The sequence below is a fragment of the Tachypleus tridentatus genome, chromosome 2 (genome assembly GCF_004210375.1).
Source record: "Tachypleus tridentatus isolate NWPU-2018 chromosome 2, ASM421037v1, whole genome shotgun sequence".
NCBI lineage: Eukaryota > Metazoa > Arthropoda > Merostomata > Xiphosura > Limulidae > Tachypleus > Tachypleus tridentatus.
The window spans coordinates 98004315-98020556 of NC_134826.1; the positions used below are offsets into that span (position 1 = coordinate 98004315).

Consider the following 16242-nt stretch of genomic DNA (forward strand, 5'->3'; position numbering starts at 1 on the left):
TAAAAATAAAAAGATCAAATTACAATATATATTTAAAGATAGAGAGTTTTGTTTGTTTGTTTTGAAATTTCGCACTAAGCTACTCGAGGGCTATCTGTGCTAGCCGTCCCTAATTTAACAGTGTAAGACTAGAGGGAAGGCAGCTAGTCATCACCACCCACCGCCAATTCTTGGGCTACTCTTTTACCAACGAAAAGTGGGATTGACCGTCACATTATAACGCCCCCACGGCTGGTAGGGCGAGCATGTTTGACGCGACTCGGGCGCGAACCCGCGACCCTCAGATTACGAAGCACACGCCTTAACGCGCTAGGCCATGCCAGAAGATAGAGAGAAACGAATAAGAGGATAATTTAAAATATATTTTAAAGTCCACTTCAGCTTGTAAGTACTATAACAAGATGAGGATGTAAAACTAAAAACTAAAATTTCAATTCAGTATAGTTCACAGAAGAGAGTTTTCACATTCCAAAGTTGTTGTTAAGTCTGATATAAAACTACATTAATTCATTAACTCGAAAATCGGGTAATTGAGGCTTCAGAACATTTTCAATGGTGCAAAAATCTTTATATTCATGATTGAAATAGAAAGATTAATCACGGACTTGTGCTGCTTTTATTTTATTGCAGATATCTAAATCAAATATCAATATGTTTGCCACAATTTTTTTTAATTTCGCGCAAAGCTACACGAGGGCTATCAGAGGAAGGCAGTTAGTCATCACCACCCACCGCCAACTCTTGGGCTACTCTTTTACCAACGAATAGTAGGATTGACCGTAACATTATAACGCCCCCTCGGTTAAAAGTGTGAGAATGTTTGATGCGACGGGGATTCGAACCCGCGACCCTCAGATTACGAGTCGAATGTGTTAACCCATCTGGACTTGCCACATAAATCATGAATAATGTATTGAAGTCATGCATGCTTACCTTAAAAAGTATTATTATTTAATATTAGTGCATAGATTTGACCCTTATTTAGGCGTAAGTTAATAATTTTAAATAGGTAATATGACATCTTAAAGTCTAAACAATTGTAGTCTTCCCTCATACCAGAAATAATCACCGAATAAGATCTCAATAAGAGCAAATTTTCTCATTCACATACCTACACAATAGTTGCTGTTCCGCGACTCTGAAAATAGGTCCAAGGGCTGGTATTCTCTGTTGTTCAAAAAAATTACTTACTAGCAAACGCTAGTAAGAATATTATTTTGCTGTGTTTTTTACTCCCTTAGTTAATACGTAAATATTTTCTAAATTTCCTGTATTTTATTTCAATTAGGAGTGGATGTGAAAATGTATTCAAGTAAACACATCTTAACTTTAATTCTTGCTAGTTTTGTCCGAGACACCTTCTTCACGAATTGCTAATCAACAGAGTTTCTTGTGGGGGAGATAATGCGTGACGTCTAGAAGTAGAAATAATGAAATAATGGAGATGTTCAGCCATCAAATACTGGGGAACATAGCACACAAAGCGCAGCAAAGTAAAAGATGTTACAGGTGCTGAACAGGAAGCAATATGTGTACGATACATAGATGAGAACCTGGACGTCCATGAGACATTTCTTGGTTTGTACAGTGTTTCCAATACAACTGATGAAACAATATCCTCGACCATACTTGATGTACTGACTAGACTCAATTTGCCACTGTCAGGATTAAGAGCACAAACCTATGATGGAGCCGCTAACATGAATGGTGCGAACAGTGGATGCCAGGCAAAAATAAAAGAGAAGCAACCGTCAGCTTTGTTTTTTCACTGCAGAGCACACAAGGCTAATTTAATAATGCAACATGCTTGTGAATGTGTTCGAAATTCTATCCAGGGAATACATGAACTTGGTGTCTTGCTTCAGAGGTCAGATAAATACAAGACAATCTTTGAAAATCTTGTATCGTCAGACGGCCACAAAGGTCCAATTAAATACATCCACCCACTGTGTCCAACACGCTGGTTGTGCCACCTATCTGCAATTACATGTGCTAATGATCACTACAGTGACATTTTTTATTCTTTGTCTGAATTAGCAAATGAAAAATCAGATGTAGCAGTCAAAGCACGAGGTCTGCTGGACAGATTTGACAAAGGAAAGACAGTTTTAGAATTGTTGATGGCTCAGCACCCATTAGCTGCATTAGAGGAACTAAACCGTGCATTCCAAGCAAAATCAGCGACAGTATCTGGCATGATTGAAGCATCTGCAATGACAGTTGGGCAATTGCGGGTATTGCGAACAGAGGAAAATTACAACAAGATATTTCACAAAAATTCCACGGATATTTTAAAACATTTCTCACGTAAGGGGACGAAGAGGAACTACAAGGTTCCTGAACACCCCAGTTGGAGAGAGAACTCTTCTGATTTCTCTCTCTCTAAACTGAACCCCTGCCACGTTAGTTTAGTTTAGTTTAGTTTACGTGGCTCTCGCTCTCTCTGGTACTCGGCCTTACGCTTGAACACACACTCAGTTTGGATTAATAAAAGGAAATCAAAATCAGCGACTCGTTTTCAAACAAGGACACCAACATACAAGACAAGAGTCAGACATCATCCACCAAAACAAAACTGGTGATACTACACGTAGGGTTGATTATGCAACACTACCTGCTACCTAAGAAGAGGCATCGAGTAGATGGTTTTACAAACACATGTGGAGCAAGTGAGGAGGACAGGGGTGATCGTGATGGTGAGAATGCGGACACGACTAGTGCGGGACCCTAGCCGCAAGAGGGCACCACTAATACCCAGGGTGAAAAACTACCACCAGGACCCAAGGACCTAAGCCAGCTTCCAGATAGTGGTCCTACCTGTCCAGACTTAAAGAGATACCTGGCCACAGAATACAGTGGCCAGTCAAGGTCATTCAACAATAATTGGCATGATCAGCACTCGTGGTTGGAGTACTCTGTGACCCAAGATGCTGCATTCTGCTTCGCATATCGTTTTTTCAGTCACACACACTTCAGTAAAATTGAAAAGTCCTTCACCCATGAAGGCTTCCGGAACTGGAAGAAGGCGACCACATTACTGAAGTCCCATGATAACTCTGCAGAACACAAGTTTGTCATGCAAACTTGGGCAGAGTTTAAATTGCAGAAAACAAAGGATGCAAGGATCCAACATGCTCTTGATGCAAGCCATGCTAAAATTGTGGAGGAAAAGCGACATTACATAAGAGCCGTGATAGATGCACTGCTCTACACAGCCTACCAGAATGAAGCCCAGAGAGGTCACAGGGAAGGTAGTCAGTTAGATAACAGGGGCAATTTCCTGGAACTTCTTGACATGATTTCCAGGTATGACGATATCGTGAAGAAGAAGCTGAGTGGTCCTGGCAATGCCAAGTACACGCACCATGATATCCAAAATGAACTGCTTGACATCATAGCTGGAATGATCAGGAAGGATATCAGCAAAGAGGTCATGAAAGCTGAGCATTTTGCTCTAATGGTGGATAAAACAAAGGATGTGAGCAAACAAGAACAGCTGTCCATTGGGGTAAGGTACCTCCATCAACAGAGCCTTCACGAGGAGTTACTAGACTTCACAGCTGCTGAGGGTCTGGATGCAGATTCATTGCTTAAGAAAATCATGGAGACTCTGGCTAAATGTGGTATTGACTATAATGTCTGCATTGGCCAGTGCTATGATGGAGCTGCAGTCATGTCAGGGCACATCAGTGGCGTAGAGGAGAAGTTCAGGAGAGAAGTGTCTCAGGCTGTGTATGTCCACTGCTATGCACACAGGCTCAACCTTGTGCTAGTTGATTGTGTGCACAACGTCCAGGATGCAGCAGAGTTCTTTGTGATAATTCAGAAGCTGTACAAATTCTTCTCTACATCGGTTGTGCATGAAGAATATCTGAAGGTACAGAAGGAGCTTGAACCCGTGACCAGCACATAGAGTTGAAGCGACTGTCAGACACAAGATGGGCCTGCCAACATGCTGCTTGTCTGGCTGTGAAAAGAACCCTCCTTGCCATTGTGACAACCCTAAAGCGTCTTGTGGAGGGGGACAATGTCCATAGAACCACTGAATCAAAGGGTCTGTGCGTCCTCCTAGATGCTGATGATAAAACAGCTATCAGACCACCTCCAGCCATCTGACCTGCAGCTGGCCTCTGCAGAGGACCTAGTACAATCTGTTATCTCTTGTCTCTCAAAAATGAGAACTGAAGCAGCATGGAAAGACTTGGAAGAGTCTGCTGAGGATATATGTAAGAAAGTGGGAATATGCACTGAGACGGTGCATCAAGGTAGACAGCGATCTGCTCCCAGACACCTGGACGAATTCATAATCACATCTAGTACTGGCCAAAGAGATGAACCAACACCAGATGCCAGGAGACACACCTTCTATGCCATCATAGACAGGATGCTCAACGAGCTGAATAGAAGATTCTCCTCTGATGCCTGCAGTGTTCTGATGGGTGCAACTGCATTGAACCCCAAACACTCCACATTTCTGGACAAGCAAGCATTCTTAGGAATGGCAGCAAACTATGGTGTGGCAGAGGATGACCTCGCAGTGGAGGTCCACCAGTTGAACTAGAAGTATCCACACCATTGGAACTTGCAACCATGCTGGAGTCATACAAGGATGCCTTCATGGATCTCCACATACTTGTATGCATCACTGTGACCCTGCCTGCCACTTCAGCTGCCTGTGAGAAAAGTTTCTCATGTCTGAAGCTTCTCAAGACATACTTGCGCAACAGCAGTGGTAACAACTGCACCGGCAACCTTGCTGTCGTATCAGTAAACTCTGGGTGGGCAGAACAACTCGATACTGATACTGTTATAGACACATTTGCTGCCAATCACCAGAACGGGCGCATTGTTTTGAAGTGCATTGACTATAAACACATGATGGAAGATAGTTAGCCTGATAGTGACCTTACTTTTCCTTCACATGAGGTAATTCGTTTCTGCTATGTCTTTATGTTATATTTCTTTTGATTTGTAGCTTTACTCTTAATGGTATATTAAATGTTCAATCTAAACTAATCTTGATTTTCGTTATTATTGTGTATTACCTTAGGTGGAATTTGGGTGAGCTTCCTCTTTTACATATACGCATATTTTCATAAACAGATTATTTCAAATTTGTAATAATGAATTATTAATCAGAGTATGAGTTTCCAATGAAAACTGCATTGAAAACGCAGTTCAAAATAGCACACTTTTGTGAAATGTACCTTGGTATTTACATTATTATAATTTACCATCTATACTTCATATTGATAGCATTTTGGGAAGCCCCTCCACAGTTTACCTCAGCCCCCTCCCACAACGAAAATATCCTAGCGCCGCCACTGCATGCTTTTACCTTCAAATTAGATATATAGCATGGAATAACGTTTGGAAAATGTCTACCAATGCCATACAAGCTTAACAAGACCAGATGGTTAAGGCTCTCGACTCGTAATCTAAGGGGCGCAGGTTCGAATTCCCGTCACATCAAACATGCTCGCCCTTTCAGCCGTGGGAGGGTTAAATTTCAAGATCAATCCAACTATTCGTTGGTAAGGAAGTAGCTCAAGAGTTGGCAGTGGGTGGTGATGACTAGCTGCCTTCCCTCTGGTCTTAAACTTGGGACGGCTAGCGCAGATAGCCCTTGTGTAGCTTTACGCGAAATTTAAAACAAACCAAAAACAATAGTTGCATACTTTTGATTTCGTACAGATATATATGATGTGATTTCTCTTGATGCTTGTTGGAGGTATAAATGTCTATGGTCTTGTTACATCTAAAATGTACGGTGAGGAGAAGGAGCGAGTATCATTTCATTTTGAATATTTTTGAACAAAAACTATTTTCTTTCACTCGTTAATTTTTTCTTATGTTTGTACACCAAATTTTTAATAAAGTCATCCCCGTCGCACCAAATATGCTTGCCCTTTCAGCCGTGAGGGCGTTATAATGTAACGGTCAATCACACTATTCATTGGTAAACGAGTAACCCAAGGTGTTGGCGGTGGGTGGTGATGACTAGCTGCCTTTCCTCTGGTCTTAAACTGCTAAATTTGGGACGGCTAGCGCAGATAGCCCTCGTGTAGCTTTGCGCGAAATTCAAAAACCAAACAAAGAACAAAGTTATATGAGCGGATGCTTGCATGGAAGGCTTCATCGAGTTTAACCAACAAAGTTTGCCAGATATAAAAAATTTCCTAGAAAGATATAACATCTGTGACATGCTTATGATTCGATTTTTATTTATTATCGAAGAATTCTTGCAAGTTTTATTTTCAGTTAATTTAACTGTTCGTTCGTAGCAGTTTACTGACGGTGAAACTTATGTTGCTCTCATTCTTCACATTTCCCGCTGCCTTTCATTTTAATTTGCACAACATAACAAAACAGATACTTTCCCCGCGGAATTTGTTGTCAAGCAACCTCATCGGCCATATTGACTTTACTGTGGTTAAGAAAATGGCTACATTCAATGGTGGAAATGGAACAAATTTAAGGCTGAGAAATCAGAAATGCTATACATCAGAACTAACTCAGTATAAGGATAGTAACAAAGAGTTTCCAAAAATAAGTAATGAAGCTTCTTTTTACAATATTGATCATGGGTCATACTGGTTGACAAGAATCATAATTCTCCGGTACTTGGGATTTATTTATAGTAAGTCGTCATTTCGGTTTTATAATTAATAATGACTTGTGGTGTTATAGTTATAACTCGTAAATGTGTGGTTTAGAATATTGTGTTAGTCGCAAATATTTAATTCTAGCAATAGAGTTGTCGGGAAACGTTTTTCTTCTGAAGTTTGTACAGTCAAAACAAAAATAATACTTAATATAACTTCAAAGAGAATATTTTATAGTTATATAAAGCTATTAAATTAATTGTGGCTTAGTATGACAGTTAGTATTACTATAAACTTGTATAATTATTAATAATAGAAATATAATTTAGTAAGTTAATGATAAAACTACAGGCTCAGGCACATTTCATTGATCATTCACAGTTTATGATAAATTGCTCATTTTGGCCAAAACTTGTTTTTTACCTTTTGTGGCTAATGCAAGGAATGAAAAAAAAAAGTGAGGGAATTAATATAGTAGAGGATGAACATTTAACATTCAAATTCATGCATTGTAACCTGCAAATTAAAGGCTTTATCAACCAAACACTATACTTGATAAATTTGTATAGATAAATGATGATAGTCTTGGTAGGTAAGGATCTGCTATTGTGCACTAAACAGTATGATACTGAAATTTTGAAAGTAGCCTCAAACTTTTGAGATATAATTGGTAAGACTTAATATTGTACTGTTCTGCAAGTATATTTGGATTGTACCACTGTGTGGTTAAGCATGCATATACAAAATATTCTACTTAAACTATTTGTGCAGCAGTTTTTATGTTGGTAAATGAATAAATGCCACTTACATTTATTGCCAATTCTTATAAATACATTATTGACTATTACTGATTGAGACTTTACATTTCTAACGGGATGGTTGGCCTTCAGATGTGGTGGATGTAGTGAATTTAAGGGGAAATTTAATAAATATTAAATAATTGTAGCTAGATTTAAGTATGTATATATATTTAAGTAGATGGGATAGCCTTAATGAACCAAACCAACAGATTCTTTGTTGTTCATTGAATGTTATAACTTAAAAATTATTTTTAATTTTTAACATAAATGGTTTGCAAATTAGTACTTTGCTGACTCCTAATGGTGTATGGTATGCTACATTTGGTTAGTTAACTCTGGTTTTGTTAGTAGTGTATCTGGACAGTAGCTTTCAAGAATCAAGTCTGTACTGCCCATGGTTGCTTCATTTATCACTTATTATGCTAACTCTGGAATTAACTTGATTAAGCACAACTTGAAGATTTGTGTATAAATATATTGATTATGAGTAAAAAAAGATATAATTCACTTGCTATCTTTAATTGATGATGTATACAGCTTCAGGTCTCTTTATCCAAGAAGGAATATTCACTTATTACTAGTAGTAACTTTCCTCAGAACTCTTTTCAATAGTACTGGAATGACTCCACTCATTGAAGGATTAGAGCAAGTTAAAGATAATTTATTTTTTCTTGGGAAAGACAGGTAAAAGTAATAGGTGATCTTGATGAAGTTTAGTGTTTATCTGAAGGATCAAGGGTATAAAGACTTCTGATTTCTTTGTGCTATATTATAAGGTAAGTAAGATAAAAGAACACAAATTTAAGACTTTGAAAAGACTCATTAGAATAAGATGTTTATTTTTGACAGGATAATTAACTGTGGCAGATGTGGAGTTTGGTACTTTACAAGAATTTTAAAATGGGTGTAAATGACTGGCTGCTATTAGATCATTTCAAACAGGAGTCCACTCATCACACTCAACTGCTACTCATGCAGATTGATCTATCAGTTTCTTATATCAACAGGTGGCCCATTCTTGAGTTGGAGGGGAAGGGTTCCTTGATTCCCTCTTGTGTCATGAATTTGAGGTGAAAATAGTATCATACATTTTTCTACACCCACCAAATGTCTGACTTTGGATTATAGCTGACTTGCTACCGGTATGATTCTTTTTTCATACCTTTACATGGAAGTTGGATCTGGTGGCTGGGTTTCTGATTGTCATGTATGGTCCATTGCACCCTAGCCACTTCACACCTAGAACATATCCTCTTCATTTTAACCACTTTTATATTTTCTGGGAGAGCGTTTCATAAATACTATGTGGTTCAGATAACTATCTAACTTAAATTCTTACCCACTTGTATGTGCTTCTCTGTTTTTTTTTTCTGTATGTGAGACACCTGTATACAAAGAGTATACCTGATTCAGGAGAGGTGTGATCCCCTACACCAAATCCTAGAATCTGACTGTCTCATCTTGGGGAAGAGTCCTTCAGATGCTTTTAGTGTGTGCTTCTTTCTTTCCCTTGCACTGGTCCCTCCACCCAGTGTGATATTGTAGCTGTTTATGTGAGAGAAGGTAAATTACCATTTTGGAAGCTATAATATTCCTATACTGAAAATGTATTTCCAGTAGGTGCTCACCTCCACTTGGACTTTTCACCCTTCCTTGCCACTGAGAACCAGTGCTTCCATTTTCTGCCAAAACTCAGAGTGATAGTTTCATAGAGTTGAATCGAGGGAGTCACATTTTATCATGAGAATATGTAGCACTCTTATTGGTCAAGTCATTGGATGATGATTTCCATAAGAAATGAATTGTAATCAGTCAATTCCAACTAAGGGGAGATAAAAAGCTTGTGGCATGTATAAAAATTTGTATCTTAGAATGACTGGTATGGGTATTAACCATTTTACTAATAAAGCAGAGAACAATGTTCTGACCTTCCTTTTATCTGAAGATAGCTGAGGAAGGTTGAAACATTGTTCTCTGCTTTATTAGTAAAAGTGTTAATACCCATACCAGCTGTTCTGACATACATTTTTATTTCAAGTGGGTTTCTTGTCATTAATAATGTATAAAAATTTGTTTTGCATATAGAAGGTAGCACTGAATGAGAATAGCTATTTATGTGATAGTGGGTAAGTACCTATTGGAAATACGTTTTCAGTATAAGAAAATTATATACATTCAAAAATTATAAAGCAATAACTTGTTTTTGTAAGAATTTGGTGGATTTAAGTTGATAGTTTCATATAGGGTAAATGAAGTGCTATATAATGTCTAAGTTTGTTTAGGATACTAAATTAAAAAAACAAAATAGCAAAACTATTAGTTTTTTGTTGATTGTTTGTCATGTTTGGGAAATACCTTGTTATTTTGTGCATCTTTCTGAGATCACTAACCATTACAGGGATAAGCATTGGTGTTAGTGAATGGAAGTACTGTTTAGTTTTGTAAGTTGTTCCTTCACTTCATTAAGCATGATTCTGTGTCTTTAATTACGGGAATCAGACAAATCTTTGTAATTTTTAATTAAAAATATCTTGTAATATAAGTTTAATTCTAAGAATTTGTAAGACCTTCATGTTCTGGCACTATTGTGGAAAAGTAGCTAGCTTTTGTAAATGATGTTGAGAGTGGGGGGTTCTGGATTCTCTATTCATAACTCCTCCTTTACTGTGACTAAGGAAGTGTTGATGTGTTTTTAAATTATTGAAGATAGTACACAGTTGTTTGGTGCATTCAGCATAGTATGATACATATCTGAAAATTGTGGGTAAGCCAGTTCTCAAGTATTTTCTAAACTTGTGTACTGGATGCTAATATTATGTTTATTATTTTGGCCAAAATATTTAGTTTTTTAATCACTTTGGTTACTATTTTGAAAACTGGTAGTGTACAATTTTTTTGTGATTTAGATTTAAAATATTGCAGCAGCAGCAAGTGGAAAACATAATGGTATTTAAAATGTTTAGTATGTTTTTGTATTTTTAGGTGTTGCTTTTTTAATTGCAGCCAATCAGAATAAAGCACTTCTAGGAAATAATGGATTACTACCTGTTAGTGCTTTTCTGAAACAGGTATTTTTATTAACACATTTTTGTACTCAAGTTTTGTTAACTAGAATTTACAAGAATACTTGATGTCTTGAAGGCTTGAGTGTGAACAGTAAAAACTTAAGTTCAAAAATGTTTAATTACCTCTTTGAATAACAAAGATCTATTATTTGGTATTACTACTGTGCACACCACAAGCATTAAAAATAAATGTTCACCTCTACATGTACTAACGTGTGCTATGTCAACTTGTGGTATAGTCATCATCAGACTATTGCTTTCCACTAATAGGAGAGTGATATATATATTACATGTGTAGTAATCCTCTTGAGCACTGGCATTTGAACAAAGACTCATTTGTTCCTTGGCACTGCTTTGTTGATACTTGTTTTTTCTTAGAATTTAATGACATTTTTGCACTTTTGATTTTAAACCTTTGTTATAACTTACAGTGAACCTTACTTTAATTTTCTAGATTACAAGAGGACAGATATTGAATTTTTAATTTCTGAGTTAGAACTTTGATTCAAATTGTCTTTAGTTTGATGTTTCTTTTAACTCCTTCCATATCAGTATCCTTTCATATGAATGCCACAAGGTTTTAATGTGATACATTTAAAATGTACTTAAAATACTCAGTTTTGAAGGTATACAAATAAACTTTGCATCAAAATATTGATAGTAATTGAAATTTTTGTATTATGTAAGTTTTAAGTTCTTTATTTTGAAAGGAAAAAACACAAAAAGTCCTCAGTTTTTCTTAGCATGAGAATTGTAATGTTTGTTCTCTTGGTCTTTGCTCTTCCCTAATTTATTTACCATTCCTCCAAGAAGTTCAGAACAGAACAAAAATTAATTACTGTAATATTGATATCACTTAGACAAATTATAATTTTTATAGCCTTCAGTCTTATTTAGTTACAGAGCAATAAATTTGGAAATTAGTCTCCCTTGATATGCCCACCTGTCATATCCTGTCTTTCACAAATTGCTAATAGTTTTTTTGTTTTATACTATTTTATTTATAATCAATAGAATGCCAAAGTTTTAATCTATCAAGTTTGATTTTATGTAAAAAGAATTTTCTATTTTGCTTCTGATTCAAACTTTATTCCCATGCTTATATTAATTTTTAATATCTTTTGTTACATAGACAGGAAGCTAGGAAAATTTATGATAGTCATAGAACATTGTAGTTTATGTATTATTATTCTTTGTTCTTTGGTGTATTATTGAATTAAATAAAAATTATTTAGTGCAGTATTACCATAAGTATTAAAAAAACAAAAGGAGGGTAAAGAAGGCTCAGGTTGGAACTATATAACTTGTTTTTCATGTGCACTCTTTATTTATTATTATAAAAGTAACAAACGTAAAAATTATAAACTTTTTAGGTTAAATAAAATGAAGCAAACTAAAGAAAGTAATAGAAATTGGGAGTTGCCTGTGTGTAACTTAATATGATATGGTAACATGAACTAAATGTTCAAATGATTTACTATTTGTGTGGTGGGAATTTTGATTAGACGTGGTACAAAAAGCAATAAATAGTAAAATTCCAACAGAAACAAATGTATACTGATACAATATTTAAGTAATGTAGGATAAACAGCTGTAAATTCATGTTAGAAAGAAGAAAGAGGGTAATTTAGATTTATTTCCTGTTTTTAATGGTGGTTATGAGAGTGATCAAAATTGATGATTCTTGTTTAGAGTTTGGTTAGAGAAAATAGCAGATAAAATGTTAAATTTTACTTAAAAGGAAACATTAGAAATTTGAGGTTTTAGAAATTACACAAATTAAGTTTGAACAGTTTTCAGATGGAAAAAAGTATTTTCAGTTTTAACATGAAAATAACTTTGGACTAGTAAAAAAATACTATATATATTTATGAGCAATTCTTTAGTATTTTCAGTTTTAACATGAAAATAACTTTGAACTTGAACTAATAAAAATATACTATATATATTTATGGGCAAATCTTTAGTATTTTTAGTTTTAACATGAAAATAACTTTGGACTTGGACTAGTAAAAAGTATATCTATATTTATGGGCAAATCTTTAGTAAAAATATTTCATTAAAAATTATGAGTTTATATGTACAAGAAACTTGTATACTACATTTATGCTAACTTTTGTGAAAGTGCACATATTGTATTAAAAGTTAGTTTGGAAACTAAAATAACTACAAAATGGTTAAAAGATTCATTGAGCAGTCAACACTTGGACTCCATATATTTATGGAGAAATATTTGGACAAAAAAAAAGATATTTCAGTGAAAATTCTGTTTTGTTTTTTCTTGCCTATAATAGACTTCCTGCTTACTGAAAGCTTGCAATATTTTTGGAAGATACACAAAATTAATTGAAAGTTGTGACATGGAAAGTATAAAGGACAATTTGGGGTCATGAACTTGACCAATTTGACCACGTTCATGGTGATAGTTAATCAAATTTGTAATTTTTGGACACATACTCTATTGTTTGTGATTCAGTTTCTATTTTTAGTTGTTTTAGCCCAGTGTATAAATGCCATTACTTGCGTACAGGGTCACCTTTAGGCCATTAATCTAGCAGATGTAGCAGACCAATTTCTCTATTTGTTAATATAGGAGTTGGTTTCGTAAATTGCCTAGGTCATGTATTCATGCTTTCTTGTTTTTCACTGGAAGATCCGACTTTTCCCACTTGTCAAACAGAAGTTATCCAAAACTCCAATTGTGTCTAGAAGAACTGACAGTGAGTGATATTACCACCATTTTTTTTACAAGGTGAATCATTACATTTTGATCTCGGATGCAGGATTCTCAACTACTTGCTTCTGTTACTTCAGCTGAGCTTCTCATCTTTCATCAGGTTGCTTCTTATTGACAAGGATCAGGCAATCCCACCTTTGTCCTGCAATGCTCGAGTTATACAGGAATGCTTCTTTTGTTTTTACTTTCTAGCATTGTTTTTGTTGAATTTTGGGCTACTTTGTTGCATGAGTTTTCATCACTTAGGTCTTTACTTTCAGCTTGGAAATATCCACTTTTATTTTTTTTACCTCTCTCATTCTCTATTAACTTGACTTCATTCCTTACTTACTCAATTTCTTTGTTGCTGTCCATGTTTTATCCTCTTTTTATGAGTTGTCAGCTTTATAACTGTCAGCTTTGTCCACTCTCCACTTTGTTCTTGATTTTTATTCTCCTACTATGGCTTAATTTACTTGGTTTCTTATTTTCTGGAGTTTCTTATTTGGGATGCCTTACTTACAGGTGTTTGCCTCCCTCATTTTTATCATAGGGATTTCAATCTAGTGCCTTTCCTTTGAAAGAAGGTTTTAAAAAGGAGGCATTTCTTACACTTTTGAAAGCAGAGATGAGGGTGTTTACCAGCACTCTTCACTGATTACTTTGGGTTGCAAGTTTTTTTGTTCCAGTGATCCTAACATACTTTCCATGCTTAAGAATCTGTTTGATTGCCCTTTACTGTTCATTGTTCTTTTGTTCTAGAAGGCTGATCATCACAGGTCAAAAATATGAATAGATTTTGAAGTCATTTTTTGGCTCTGGTTTGGTGAGAGCTAAGATTTCCCTCTTTTTTACACGTAGGGGCTCTTTTGTGCAGAATGTGCTTGAGTACTTTTACATAGAACTTCCATGCTTTAATCTCCTCTTTGCTCTTAGCTTGTTATCATTCCACCCCTTCAGATCTCATCAGCCTTCAGCAACAACAAGAACAAGTTTTCAGCCCATCTTGGGGTTTTCCTTCTGTCTTTTTGTTGTTCTGGAGAAGTGTAGGAAATTGACATGCTGCAGATTTTTTATCCTTGAATCAATGTTTTGCATTCCTTGGTTTAGGAGGTTTGGTTTTCTCAGTCTGAGGTGGGTGTTCACTCTTGGGCTGCAGATGACCAAACTTTATTTTTGAATGCTTTTCTCTCCATCCTAAGTTCTTCATCTACTTACTACTTTCTCAGGTTCATCCACTAGATTCTTCTAGCTCAGTACAGAATAGCAGTTGCAGCTGAAACCTCTCTTTTCCCTCAGAAGGAATTTTGTTTGGTTGGTTGACTAGATTCTCTAAGTCTGTCTTGATCCTCTACTCTGTAGTTGATTTGTTTGGGAGTATTTTTCAATTAATTTAAACTTTTTACAAACAGCCAACTCTGTTATTGCTTGTGATTTTACTACATTGTATATTAAAATAGATCTGAAAGGAGTAGTTGTTAATGACCTATTTGACAGATTTATAGATACAGAAATAATTATTCTAAGATGTTAACTCACCAAACATCAATGTAAAAATATACATAATTGTGTATCTATAGTAATAATTTTGAATGAAAAAATGCACAAATGTATGGTGCATATTAAAATGGGTGCCAATTTCTCTTGAAACATGATCAACTTGTATCTATTTTTCTATGAAGATTTATTTTTGAAACATATTTTAAACCATATTCTATATATTTATACTTTTTGTTACAATAATGATTTCAATCAATACCATGAATGTTGATCCAAACTTAATATACTAAACAGAACTTATAATAGAAGGAAGCAGCAGTTGTTAATATTCATGCATGTTACTTAGATGTAGATATTAATTTTGTACAAGGTGGAGTATAAATGACTATTTATGACAAAAGAGGAAATTTGATTTTCCCATCCTTGGTTTACCCACCCCTAACAGTGTTGTTTCATCAACATTATTAAAAGAAATTATTATTTTGTAATGAGCAAGATTTTTAAAAGTTTCTTTTATGGCTGTTGTTAAATTATTTGTAAATAAATTGAAAAATAATGGTTATAAGAAATGAATTTAAAAAGAAGGGTACTTTTTTCATAATAGATATGAAATTATATTAAAAATTAATCCTTTTTCTTGAAAACTACACTGTAGAGACTTTATTGGGTAGTATATTGGGTTGAGAAGACCAAATTCAGGTAGCTGTAATTGTCTCAACCCAGTTTATACTTGAATAAATTTTTCAAAACAAAGGGAGGAGAAGGAAGACTTAAATACCATTAAGGTAAGGGTTTCTGATGCTGTTTAATATTGTTAGTTATTGAATAAAATGGTGGCAGTGGGAAGTTTTGTAGAAACATAGGGTGATTTATTTCTACCTAATAACATATATTGTTTATATCTTATAAAATAGAAGGATGAAGATTGAACTTTTTACATTTTAGATTGCCTTTCCACAACTGGTTGCAGAAAGAGAAAGGTAGTGGGATTTGAGACATTGTAAGTTCAAGCACTGAATCCTTAAGTGATTCTCTTTAGTTACTGGCAAGTTTTACATTGATGTTGAGATCTTGTCTGATAGGTGGAATATCCTAATGTGTTTTTGGGTTTTATTACCACAGACGTTATTCATTATGACTTAAGGTTGACAATGATGGCAGACAATTGAATAATGATTTTTTAACATTTTGGTCTCATTATAGAGTTGTTTTGTTTTTTAACAACTTTATTATTGTTTTATAGTGCTGATTTTAATTGTCTATGGACAGGTAATGCATTTTATAATGTTAGATATATTAATTTAGTTTATATATATATATATTTATATATACTTCTTTTCACCTCTTGCTGTTGTGGTAGACTTGGTTGGTTCCATGTGACTGGGATTCCATCTTTTGTCACCTTACTTGGACCTGCATCTAATCTGTTTACTGTTTGCCTCTCTTTCTAGGTGGGTAAGAGGGGCAGGTCTGGACACATACACCATTTCAAAGGTGTATGTTCTTGAGGGGAGCATTACCCTGATAACAACATGGCTGCTCATTAAATTTGTTAT

At 35.1% G+C, this 16242-nt stretch overlaps 2 protein-coding genes across 2 annotated transcripts in view; both read left to right on the top strand.

Moving 5' to 3' along the window:
* The first annotated feature begins 2602 nt into the window (after nucleotides 1-2602).
* Nucleotides 2603-4116, top strand: LOC143245569 (zinc finger MYM-type protein 1-like). The gene is made up of 3 exons (XM_076491928.1): nucleotides 2603-2696; nucleotides 2778-3814; nucleotides 4009-4116. Exons 1-3 carry the CDS (start codon nucleotides 2603-2605, stop codon nucleotides 4114-4116), a joined length of 1239 nt encoding a protein of 412 aa, XP_076348043.1.
* Nucleotides 4117-6213: 2097 nt separating this feature from the next.
* LOC143244663 (lipase maturation factor 1-like) overlaps nucleotides 6214-16242 on the top strand; it is a 35305-nt gene continuing 25276 nt past the window's right edge. Inside the window, 2 exon segments of the mRNA XM_076489751.1 lie at nucleotides 6214-6640; nucleotides 10388-10473. Of these exon segments, the coding sequence (XP_076345866.1) occupies nucleotides 6307-6640; nucleotides 10388-10473 (420 nt within the window). The 5' untranslated portion in view covers nucleotides 6214-6306.

Coding starts and splice junctions, on each gene's coding strand:
- LOC143245569 (XM_076491928.1), top strand. CDS start 2,603: ATGCAACACTACCTGCTACCTAAGAAGAGGCATCGAGTAGATGGTTTT. Junction 2,697..2,777: donor GGACAGGGGTGATCGTGATG/GTGAGAATGCGG, acceptor AACTACCACCAG/GACCCAAGGACCTAAGCCAG. Junction 3,815..4,008: donor AGGATGCAGCAGAGTTCTTT/GTGATAATTCAG, acceptor ACAACCCTAAAG/CGTCTTGTGGAGGGGGACAA.